This window comes from Scyliorhinus torazame, chromosome 9 (assembly GCF_047496885.1).
Source record: "Scyliorhinus torazame isolate Kashiwa2021f chromosome 9, sScyTor2.1, whole genome shotgun sequence".
Lineage (NCBI taxonomy): Eukaryota > Metazoa > Chordata > Chondrichthyes > Carcharhiniformes > Scyliorhinidae > Scyliorhinus > Scyliorhinus torazame.
This window is the reverse complement of record NC_092715.1, coordinates 273,189,388-273,202,743: the sequence shown is the minus strand read 5'-3', so window position 1 is coordinate 273,202,743 and position 13,356 is coordinate 273,189,388. Positions and strand designations below refer to the sequence as shown.

At 44.0% G+C, this 13,356-nt stretch overlaps 1 protein-coding gene across 3 annotated transcripts in view; it reads right to left on the bottom strand.

Annotated features, from left to right (window-relative positions):
- The window catches only part of LOC140429922 (ADAMTS-like protein 1), a 489,170-nt gene extending 477,573 nt beyond the window's left edge, over positions 1-11,597 (bottom strand). For all 3 annotated transcript variants that reach the window (XM_072517517.1, XM_072517518.1, XM_072517519.1), the window contains exon 1: positions 11,436-11,597. In XM_072517517.1, the coding sequence (XP_072373618.1) occupies positions 11,436-11,498 (63 nt within the window). In that variant the 5' untranslated portion in view covers positions 11,499-11,597. The remainder of the gene's footprint in view (positions 1-11,435) is intronic.
- Positions 11,598-13,356: the final 1,759 nt, after the last annotated feature.

The following is a 13,356-nucleotide window of genomic DNA, read 5'->3' as shown; positions in this document are numbered from 1 at the left end:
CATTTCCTCTGACTCCACGCATAAATTCCCTCTTTTGTCTTTGAGTGGGCCAATTCTTTCTCTAGTTACCCTCTTGCTCCTTATATACGAATAAAAGGCTTTGGGATTTTCCTTAACCCTGTCAGCCAAAGATATTTCGTGACCCCTTTTAGCCCTCTTTATTGCGCGTTTGAGATTTGTCCTACTTTCCCGATATTCCTCCAAAGCTTCATCAGTTTTAAGTCGCCTAGATCTTATGTATGCTTCCTTTTTCATCTTAGCTAGTCTCACAATTCCACCCGCCGTGCATGGTTCCCTAATCTTTCCGACAGGGGGCTCTTGTGGCAGGGCCAGCCAATAAAAGCAGCATCCCGGTGTACAGTGTTATGAGAGAGGTGTTTTCAGAACCGCAAAATGTATCGTGGAGTTCAACCAACCTCCACCTTTAATGGTTTGTTGCTTTTGAAGCACACGGCTTGTTCCCCAGGAGTGGTATTACAATTATGGACACGTGGTTTTTAACACAAAACAATGTTTATTCCATGAACTCAAATTAACCTTTTAAATAAACATTGGATCTCTTAACACCTCTTACTTCAAAGATAACCCCGAAAATAATACAACACTAAATAATCCTTCAAAATGTTCCTTCAAACATCCAAAAGACTTCACCTGTAACAACAGACATGGGGTTACATTCAATATATTTATAGTCTTTGGATTTGCAGACATCCACAGACCAGCTCTGTGTTTTCTTCCTGCAGCTCTTTGCAAAACACACAGACACTCCCAGCTTTCTCCTTGAACTGGCTTTCTCCTTTCAAGCATCTCACAGCAAACCAGCCAGGCACCTTTTAGCTGCTCTCTCCCAAAACTGAAACTAAAAACTTCAAAATGGCTGAGCTAAAGCCCAGCTCCACCCACACTCTGACATCACTGCATATCTTAAAGGTACATTGCCTTAACATCCATTTCTTAAAGGCACTCTCGCATGACACCTCCCCCAAGAAAAAAAAAAACCATCAACTTCAAGATGGTTTCATTTTGCACCTTTGCACCATCAATTAAGAAATACACACAGTAAAAATATTTTTTGTTTTAAAAAAACAACACGCGCAAACAGGTATAATAATATAGTCCATTTTTCTTTGTTCTTCTTCCTCCAACCGAAATCCTTCTCGATTTACAGTCTCTTTGAACAAGAAAGTCTGCATGATCCATCCATTCCTCTACTCCTCGCTCTTTGGAATCAGATTCTTTCGTTCAATCTGACCACAGCGTCCCTTGCAATTCTCCAATGCAGGAGCATTGGTTATCGCAGCTTTCAGGCAGTCAAATGCCTGTTGAAAGTCCCCTGTCCATTGAAAGTTTTGATGTTTCTTTAGCAAGTCCATCAGTGGAGTAATCACACTGCAAAGCTTTTGCACAAATGTTCGATCAAATCCACTCATGCTAAGAAATCACATTATTTCCCTTCGTCTTGAGGATAACGGAAACTCCGCAAGGAAAGTGATTCGGGCTTCTCCAAATTCACTCTCGGCTAGGTTCATCACCAAACCCGCCTCCTGAAGTCGATCGAAGAACTCCATACGATGTTTTAAATGTTCTTTCCATGTCTGGAAGTTGGAAATAAAAGCAGATTGTCCCATTTTCTCAATGCAATCCTTCAAACATGGGATAGGATAAGAGTCTGTTCTTGTAACTGCATTCACCTTTTGATTGTCCACACCCAACCGTTGGGTACCGTCTGGTTTAGGTACCATCACTATGGGTGAGCTCCATTGGCTGCAACCCACTTCAATTATGCCATTTTTAAGCATACTCTCAATCTCTTTGTTAACCTGTGCCAATTTTAAAGGATTAAGTCTATATGGATGTTGTTTGATAGGAACAGCATTTCCCACATCTACATCATGTATAGCCATTTTAGTACTTCCCAATTTATCTCCACAAGCTTGCCCATGTGATATCAATAACTCTTGCAGGTCAGTTTGTTTTTCCTCTGGAAGATAACTCAACAATTTATCCCAATTTTTAAGAACATCCTCATTTTCCAATTTAATTTGAGGTATGTCAAATTCAGTCATCTGGATTTGGTTCGTCACTTTGAGTTAGAATAATTAAAACCTCCTTTTTCTCTCCTTCCCTTTCAAAGTGCCTATTTAGCATATTCACATGACACACTCGGTGAGTCTTCCTTCTATCTGGTGTTTTTACCACATAATTCACCTCACTTAATTTCCTTTTAATCTGATACAGTCCACGAAACCTAGCTTTCAAAGGCTCACCTACCACTGGTAACAACGCTAAAACTTTATCCCCACTGGCAAAACTACGAACTTTGGATTTCTTGTCCGCTACCCGTTTCATCACATTCTGTGCAACTTTCAAATGCTGACTAGCCAATTCACCTGCTCTATTTAATCATTCCCTAAAATTTGACACGTAATCCAATAATGTAATTTCCGATTTCTCACCTACCAATTTTTCCTTAATCAATTTAAATGGTCCTCTTACCTCAGAACCAAAAATTAGTTCAAAAGGACTAAATTTGGTAGACTCATTAGGTGCATCCCTAATTGCAAACAATACGAATGGAATTCCTTCATACCAATCCTCTGGATAATCTTGACAACACGCCCTCAACATTGTCTTTAATGTATGACGCCACCTTTCTAACGCTCCCTGCGATTCTGGATGGTACGCAGTTGATTTAAATTGTTTTATTCCTAAGCTATCCATAACTTCTTTGAATAACTTTGAAGTAAAATTCGATCCTTGATCCGATTGAATTTCTGTGGGTAGTCCATATCTTGTAAAGAATTTAAGTAACTCCTCCACAATCCTTTTAGCTGTAATATTACGTACTGGAATGGCCTCTGGAAACCTAGTAGACACATCCATTATAGTCAAAAGATATTGATTCCCACTTTTTGTTTTAGGAAGCGGACCTACACAATCAATTAGGACCCTTGTAAAAGGTTCCTCAAATGCTGGAATGGGTATTAAGGGCGCTGGTTTTATCACTGCTTGAGGTTTCCCTATCACTTGATATGTGTGACACGATTGACAAAATTTAACGACATATTTATGTAGTCCAGGCCAATAAAAATGTTCCTGGATTTTAGCTTGAGTTTTCCTTAATCCCAAATGACCTCCCACTGGTACCTCATGTGCAACTCGCAGCGACACCTCCTTTCTATACCCTACCGGCAATACTACTTGATGAACTTCTGCCCACTTTTCATCCGCCTGCATATGTACAGGTCTCCATTTTCTCATCAAGACATCACTTTTACGGTAATAACACTCTGGTATACTCTCAGATTCCTCTTCCGTATATGCTTTCTGATATATCCATTTTATTTCTACATCTTTCTGTTGTAACTCTGCCAATTTTCCTGAACTAAAAATATCTGCCTCAGCCTTCACCTGTTCTCGTTCTTTTTCAACCATCTGATCAAAAATCGTTTCTGATAATTGCACTTCAACTTCATCTTCACTCTTTGATTTCTCCTCTTGTCTTAACCTGTGACTTTGCGACCTTGTTACTACACAATTCAGAAAAATCCCAGGATATTCATCCTTCAACCCTTCAGTTGTCTGATTTTCCACTGGCTTATCAACCACAGTAGGCATCACTCCCACCTGCGATCCAGCTATACCAAGCTTATATCCAGCTTACCCAAGATAAACTGTATTCCTGGACAAGATAGTTTATCTATTACTCCTCCTACCACTTCACCACTCTTCACTGGACTTTCCAACCTTACCTTATATAATGGAACGCTACTCCTCTCACCCTGAATTCCACATATCACCACCTTTTCCGGCAACATTCTTCCCAAACTACATAATCCCTCATCTCTTACCATTAAAGATTGACTAGCCCCTGTATCTCTTAAAATTGTGACTTCTTTACCTGCTCCTCCTGATACACATGAGTAAACTTTACCCACACAAGTAAATTATTTCAAGACATCTGGCACCTTCTTAACAATTACTTCTTCAACAGGCTGTACAATCGTTTGCACCTCCTTCGCTTCACTTGGACTTTCCTTTACCACTCTAACAAACCCCACTGTCTTATCCTGTTTTACCACATCAGCCCTCCCAGTGCTTTTCTTCAACCACCAACACTGTGACTTTACATGGCCTATATTATTGCAGTGAAAACATTTGAAACTTTTCATTTCTTTTCCACCCTCCTGGATTTAAAAAATGTTTTTTTTAAGCTTTACATAGAACATACAGTGCAGAAGGAGGCTATTCGGCCCATCGAGTCTGCACCGACCCACTTAAGCCCTCACTTCCACCCAATCTCCATAACCCACTAACCCCTCCTAACCCTTGTGGTCACTAAGGGCAATTTATCATGACCAATCCACCTAACCTGCATGTCTTTAGACTGTGGGAGGAAACCGGAGCACCCGGAGGAAACCCACGCAGACACGGGGAGGACGTGCAGTGTAGTAACGAATTGTGTAGTAACAAGGTCGCAAAGTCACAGGTTAAGACAAGAGGAGAAATCAAAGAGTGAAGATGAAATTGAAGTGCAATTATCAGAAACAATTTTCTTTTTTAATCTGAGGTACACTCTCCTTATTGTCTCCCATCACATCACCTTTACCTTTACCACTTGAATATTTCTCATGTCCCCAGTTTCTATACCTCACCAGCTGAAACTGATGTTGGAAACCAATCTTTCATTTATGAATTAATTCATAATCATCTGCCACTTCTGCTGCTAATCTCGCAGTTTTAACTCTCTGTTCTTCCACATGAGTTCTCACTACATCAGGAATTGAATTTTTAAACTCTTCCAAAAGTATAATTTCTCTGAGAGCTTCATACGTTTGGTCTATTTTCAAAGCCCTTATCCACCTATCAAAATTACTCTGTTTGAGCCTTTCAAACTCCATGTATGTTTGACCAAATTCTTTCCTTAAATTTCTAAACCTTTGTCTGTAAGCTTCAGGCACTAGCTTATATGCAATTAAGATGGATTTCTTCACCTCCTCATACATTCCAGATACCTCCTCAGGTAGTGATGTAAACACTTCACTAGCTCTACCTACCAGCTTTGTTTGAATCAGTAACACCCACATGTCCTGTGGCCATTTCATTTGTTTAGCTACCTTCTCAAATGAAATGAAAAAGGCTTCTACCTCCTTCTCGTCAAACCTTGGCAATGCTTGGACATATTTAAATAGATCCCCACCATGTCTTCGACTATGACGCTCTGTCTCATTATCCTCATCCATCTCCTCCAACTGTACATGTCCCTTTGCGCCTGCCAATTTTAACTGATTTTCATGTTTCAGAGCCATTTTCCAAAGTTCAAACTCTCTCTCTTTTTCCCTTTCCTCTCTATCTCTTTCTTTGTTTCTTTCTTCTCTCTCCTTTTCATTTTTCTCTCTGCCTCTATCACTTTCTTTTTCTCTCATTGCATATTCAAGCCGCTTTAATTCTTTTTCATGTTCAAGTTGCTTAATCTGCAACTGGAGCTTTGCCATATCTAATGAGTCAGAATGTATCACAGGCAAATGTAAATGCGCAGATACCGCGTTAAGTACCTCATCTTTTCGTATTTTGTCAGGTAATGTTAACTGCAATGCTTTTGCCAAACCTAACAGCCTGTTTTTAGTCTCTGTCTGTAAGGTATCACGTGTTACCGCGTCCACCCCCAAAAACGTCTGAGCCTCCGAAAGAACCATTATTCACAATACTCTCCCCACTTAAACTAAAATATCACACCAGAAAAGCAACAATCCTTCACTGTCTTTAAGTTCACAAAAGCCAATCCAATAGACAGACTTTTATCCCCCTCGAGCCCCCATTTGTTATGGGAGAGGAATTTTCAGACCCCCAAAATGTATCATGGAGTACAACCAAACTCCCCCTTTAATGGATTGTTGCTTTTGAAGCACACGGCTTGTTCCCCAGGTGTGAGATTACAATTATGGACACGTGGTTTTTAACACAAAACAATGTTTATTCCATGAACTCAAATTAACCTTTTAAATAAACATTGGATCTCTTAACACCCCTTACTTCAAAGATAACCCCAAAAATAATACAACACTAAATAATCCCTCAAAATGTTCCTTCAAACATCCAAAAGACTTCACCTGTAACAACAGATATTAGGTTACATTCAATATATTTATAGTCTTTGGATTTGCAGACATCCACAGACCAGCTCTCTGTTTTCTTCCTGCAGCTCTTTACAAAACACACAGACACCCCCAGCTTTCTCCTCGAACTGGCTTTCTCCTTTCAAGCATCTCACAGCAAACCAGCCAGGCACCTTTTAGCTGCTCTCTCCCAAAACTGAAACTAAAAAACTGCAAAATGGCTGAGCTGAAGCCCAGCTCCACCCACACTCTGACATCACTGCATTTCTTAAAGGTACATTGCTTTAACATCCGTTTCTTAAAGGCACTCTCACATGACAACAGCCATTAGTAACACCTGATCAAGGTGCTCAGCTGAATCCTGACAGGTAGAGCTTACCTGTGATCTCACACTCTGGAGCTGGCAAATCAACCATCCAGGCCAGGAGAGGTGGCCAGTGACTGACCATGTGACAATCCCAAACGGATACCAGTGACCAAGATAAATGTCAATGTGAGCTGGTGGCTCTGAGGTCAGATCCTCAGTAATGTGCTGTCGTTAGCTCTCATCCTCCTGGGATTTCTGTGGCTGGGAAACACACAGTGTGCTGCTGTGCAAAAGTTGAAACTCAGAGTGAGGGGTGGCGGTGATCCTCGCTCACACCATCATACTCATTGTGTCAATGAACAGGATGAAGATGAGGTCAGAGTAGGGAAGGGACATAAGGTTCATACCAACATCATCAATGCTCTCGGCAACACCAATCAACACAGTGTCTGTCACAGCTGACTAGCTGAGGTATGTGGAGGCAGCAAGAGGCGGGAATGAGGTTAGCAGCTTTGGCATGTGTGCGAGGTTCAGCTGGAGCAATTGAATGTTCAGCGTGAGTCCTGAACATTAGGCCGGGTTGCTGATGGATCAATGGGGATGCATTGAGCTGTGTGAGTGGTGCAGGGGTAGATGTCAGGTGAACTGACGTGTCGATATATCCAAACTTCACTCTCAGCTCCTTAACTTCCCTGAACCTAAAGCACTGGGAAAGCCGGTTTCTAATGGTGCAGAGAAGCTGCACATCAATGGACACGCACATGCACACGCTCACACGCACAGATGCATGCACACACACTCTCTCTCACGCTCTCGCACTCGCGCACACACGCACACACGCACACGCGCACAGGCGCACACGCACACACGCACACACACTCTCACGCTCTCACACTCACACACTCGCTCTCACTCACATGCACGCACACACTCTCTCACGCACTCACACTCGCACACTCACTCACACGCACACACGCACGCACACACTCTCTCACGCTCTCACACTCACACACTTGCACACTCGCTCACACACATACACAGTCACACACACACACATGCAGACACACAGACAAGCCCACACTCACACACATGGATGCGCACACACAAACACAAAGACAAGCACACACACTCGAGTTTAGAAGAATGAGAAGAGAACTGATTGAGATGTATAAAATACTAAGAGTGATTGATAAAGTAAACACAGACCAAGGGCAGGATTCCCCCCTACCTGGCGGGGCGGGCCTCCACACCTTCAGGAGCTAGGCACGCCGGCGGATCAGTGGGCCCCGATCGCAGGCCAGGCCACCGTGGAGGCCAGATCTCCCCACGTCACCCCCCCCCGCCGAGGTCTCCGCAGGCCGCCCGCAGAGACAGGTCCCGCCGGTATGGACCTGGCGTATTTTACGCCGGCAGGATCCGCCGAAAACAGGCGGCGACTCGGCCCATCGGTGGCCGGAGAATTGCCGGGCCGACCAGCGCAGCGCGATTCCCGCCCCCACCAAAAAACCGGCACCGGAGAATCCGGCAGCAGGCGTTGGGGCGGGATTCACACCGCCTCCTGGCGATTCTCCGGCCCAGCGGGGGGTTGGAGAATCCCACCCCAAACGCTCCCCCTTGTGGGGAAATCTGGAACGAGAGGTCAGAGATACAGGTTGAGAGGCGGTAGATTTAGAACTGAGATGAAGAAGAAATACTTCTCGCAGACACACGCGCTCTCCGACAAGTACACACACACGTACTCACAGAGCACACACTCACACACAGACATGCACACATATGTGCACGCTCACACTCTCAAACAAGCACACACACGCACACTCATAGATAAGCACACACACACATTTACACTCTTAGACGTACACACACACACTCACTCACACTCACTTACACTCTTAGACGTTCACACTCACTCACACTCACTTACACTCTTAGACGTTCACACTCACTCACACTCACTCACACTCACTCACGCTCACTCACACTCACTCACGCTCACTCACACTCACTCACACACACTCACACTCACTCACACACACTCACACTCACTCACACTCACTCACACACTCACACTCACTCACACTCACTCACACTCACTCACACTCACTTACACTCTTAGACGTTCACACTCACTCACACTCACTCACACTCACTTACACTCTTAGACGTTCACACTCACTCACACTCACTCATGCTCACTCACGCTCACTCACACTCACTCACGCTCACTCACACTCACGCTCACTCACACTCACTCACGCTCACACTCACTCACACACAAAGACAGATTTCCACATTCAGCCACGGAGCACTGGTTATTTTTATACTAAGTTTATAGAAAGCAGATTCGAAGAGTATTCTTGATCCAAGTGTAACATTCTTGGCAAACTGGTTATGTATTTATCACAGTTCTATTGTATTTACATTTTACCCACAGTTTTTTTTCTCATTTGACATCAAAGGAAGAAAAATATATATCTCTATATGTTACTATTTTCTAAAGAAAGCGAGGCTGACTGTCTGGATAATAATAATCTTATCGGGACCTCAGCACCGTTACAGGTAAGCCCCTCTCACTTAAAGCAGTTCCGTTCCCTGTTGTGACTAATTTCTACCAAAGCTGCTCATCTGTTCCACTATCCCAGTAAAATCCCACTTCCAGCATCTCAGCAATTACTCACAAGGTAGCACTGTCGAGCTAAAGGTTAACCGACTCTGCACAATCCCACCGCCTCTTAACCAGTCACACAATCCCACCCACCTCTTAACCAGTCACACAATCTCACCAACCTCTTAACCAGTCACACAATCCCACCCACCTCTTAACCAGTCACACAATCTCACCCACCTCTTAACCAGTCACACAACCTCACCCACCTCTTAACCAGTCACACAACCTCACCCACCTCTTAACCAGTCACACAATCTCACCCACCTCTTAACCAGTCACACAATCCCACCCACCTCTTAACCAGTCACACAATCCCAACCACCACTTAACCAGTCACACAATCTCACCGTCTCTTAACCAGTCACACAATCCCACCCACCTCTTAACCAGTCACACAATCCCAACCACCACTTAACCAGTCACACAATCCCACCGTCTCTTAACCAGTCACACAATCCCACCCACCTCTTAACCAGTCACACAATCCCACCGTCTCTTAACCAGTCACACAATCCCACCCACCTCTTAACCAGTCACACAATCCCACCGCCTCTTAACCAGTCACACAATCCCACCCACCACTTAACCAGTCACACAATCTCACCGCCTCTTAACCAGTCACACAATCCCACCCACCTCTTAACCAGTCACACAATCCCACCCACCTCTTAACCAGTCACACAATCCCACCGTCTCTTAACCAGTCACACAATCCCACCCACCTCTTAACCAGTCACACAATCTCACCGCCTCTTAACCAGTCACACAATCCCACCGCCTCTTAACCAGTCACACAATCCCACCCACCACTTAACCAGTCACACAATCTCACCGCCTCTTAACCAGTCACACAATCTCACCGCCTCTTAACCAGTCACACAATCCCACCCACCACTTAACCAGTCACACAATCCCACCCACCACTTAACCAGTCACACAATCCCGCCGCCTCTTAACCAGTCACACAATCCCACCCACCACTTAACCAGTCACACAATCTCACCGCCTCTTAACCAGTCACACAATCCCACCGCCTCTTAACCAGTCACACAATCCCAACCACCACTTAACCAGTCACACAATCCCAACCACCACTTAACCAGTCACACAATCTCACCGCCTCTTAACCAGTCACACAATCTCACCGCCTCTTAACCAATCACACCCATCACTTAACTAGTCAGACAATCTCACTACCTCTTAACCAGTCACACCTACCAAAAACAGAGAGCATACTGAAGAGAAAAGGTCTGACTTTAACGAAGATTAATTCATGATTTATGCTTTGCAGCATCTTTTCCTGCCACAGACAGATGAACAATGCGTGTAAGTCGCTCCAAACAGTGGCTAAGATTACACTAACAGTGCTCCCAAGGGCAAAGCTGTCCGCACCAACTTTGTACAACATCATTAGCTTCCATACAAGAAATTAAGGGAGTGGGTTGGACAGAGAAGCTTGACATCGCAGCAACTATAACTTGCATTTATTTTGCTCCTTTAGAATAGAAAATTGTCCCAGGGTAGCCCACAGAGGGAGAGTGCTTTCCTGCAGCAGCCTGTCAGGGTTATGTATTTACCAGACGTTAGTTCCTCAGAGGACAGAAAGGAAGGAATAAGAGAGCCCCACAGTGCCAACTATCACATTTAAACACATTCAAAGTGGCAAGCCATTCATTAGGAACAACTCAGGAATGATGACACCGATAGCAGAAGGTTGGACAAAAATTATTTGCTTTTGTTCAAAAAATCACTCGTTGAACAATTAATCTTTTACATGTTTCTCATCATTTTCATATTATACAAATATGCTCCATATAAAAATGATAGTTAAGAAAGAAAATTAAATTTCATTATTTTGTTTCAAAACACCAAAAGCCAGCCTCAGAGATGCCAAGTTGAAAATGGGCGTTTCCTGTTGCTTTGGTCAGTATCTGAGTGAGTGTTTCCCGAGATGTGGACTGTGACTTTACTGCTTTACGACAATCCCATCCTGCGCTTCTCTCCCAACATCACACAGCCCCGCTCTGCATCACGGAAAACACTCGCTGAGAAAAACAAACACTTGCACTTCTCAAAACTAACTCAAAACTAACTATCAACAGATGCCAGTTGCTTAGTGGCAGTTTTATTTTTTTTATAGAAAACCTGTCGCAATTTGTGGACGATATAAATGAAGACTAGACTATGCCAAGTAAATATAATTCTCCACTGCACGCAAATCAAGCTGGTTTCAACCTCCAGAAATTTGATTTTCTTTTAAAAAGAGGGCATTAATATTCCCCTGAAGAAGACCGAATTGCGGAGTTAAGTTTGAATGCAAAGAGAATGTTGTCGTTGTATTTACCAGCGTAGTTATGAGCAGGAGCAGGAGAAATGTGGAAGGTGTTGCCCACTGACATGGGTCCATGGCTGTGGCTGCCCCGACGTCCCTGCTGCACACTGTTGCTCTGTCACACACCAGGCTCCGTCACACACGGCCGTCCTGGCTACCTGCTCCCATCACCAACACTCTCACTTCCTCAACAACCAGCCGCACGCTTTTCTCAACTTGTAAATTCAGGCACAGCAGCTACCCAATCAGGCTTCACCTTATCAGACATGCAAATAGAGGAGAGGGGGGCGGTGAGGGGGGCGGTGAGGGGAACGGTGAGGGGGGGTGGTGAGGGGGGCGGTGAGGGGGGTGGGGGTGGAATTCCTGAGCTGGAAGCAGTGTGTGCGTGCAGTTTGCTAACAGGCTGTCAGTGAGCACAAGGCACACAGTCCCCTGCTTCAGCTGCAGTAACCTTTGCTCCATACGTTCCTGTTCCATCCTCACTGCCTCTCCCGTTCGAACATTACAACAGTCTTGAATGACTTCAATCATCAGCCAGGCTTCCCAGCTGCTCCAGAGGTGCTGTCGACCCCCCTACCCACCCCCGGCAGTGGGCAGCCCGTGTATAATTCTCTGGTCTCATGTCCCAACACTAGGGGGAGAAAATTAAAAGCTGCTTGACGTCGGAGATCAGGCTACTTTTCAGCACTGTGTGTTCATCTTCACCTTCAGGAAAACATTTGTGTTCACCAAAGATGTCTATTAAGTCCCAAATTAGCTGTTCCAAATATTCTAACAATAATAACTTGGCCATTTCACCGTCTTTCGTACATTTTCTGTGTAATGCATTGCCAGTGACTGGTTGTAAACATTTCTCAGGTCGCTGATTGTAATAATAATAATAATCATCGCTTATTGTCACAAGTAGGCTTCAATGAAGTTACTAGTCGCCATATTCCAGCGCCTGTTCAGGGAGGCCGGTACGGGAATTGAACCCGCGCTGCTGCCTTGTTCTGCATTACAAGCCAGCTGTTTAGCCCAGGGTGCTAAACCTGTCGTGTTCAGGATTTCCCCCATTCAGGAGTTGCTGAATCACTGCAGCTCGGGGAGGGTCGAACAAGGTTCTAAATCTAAAACGGCGAACATTCCACACTATCTTTTCATATTTCACCTTCACAGTTTTGCATTAACTGTCAATACTTTACCAAAGATAGTTTCACAAATTAATTTCACCATCCACATCATTAGTATAAAAATATGAAGAAGTCCTGAATTTTAAATTGTATTTTTGGCCCACACATGCATTCTTCTCATATTTCGAAAGGATATTCATCTCTCCTGCACCGATCTCCCAGTGAAGAGCAGAATTATGATGGAAATAATAGAATCAGACTTTCCACAGTCTGAGATGTGTAATTCAAAACATAAAACAGGTTTAAAATGTTAGATTTTCTAATTTGTTCCCTGGCTAGCCGTGTCCACACTTTGTTCTTGCTGTAATGATGATGTTTGCATTTTATACATTGTTCCCTTCATTGTCTCAGTCCTTCCTGCTACAGTGCTGACCCTCAGCTGGTTCTCACTCCCACAGGAACCTTTCACATCTTCACTGAGCCTTTACTGCCCACACGTGAAGCCACACGGTGAATTAACAAGCAGTGCATTGCACACGATCAGGCTGATTTTAACTTTGGGTAAAGTCCGCACACTCGTACTTTGGCAGCAGTGGAAACGTTGGCCGAGTTTCCCTGGATATCTGTGCCAGTCTCTCCGTGAATAAACTCATGGAAGGGCCAGCGTAAAGTTTTACTCAAAGTAAATTCTTTGGAAAGGGATTTTTATGAAACATACCCTTAATTTCTCCTCACTTGGTTTTAATATCTTGTTGTTTTTCTTTCCATGACCCACATTGATTGATTTTAAAACTCACCTTCGTGTTTTCCAATCCCTCTGT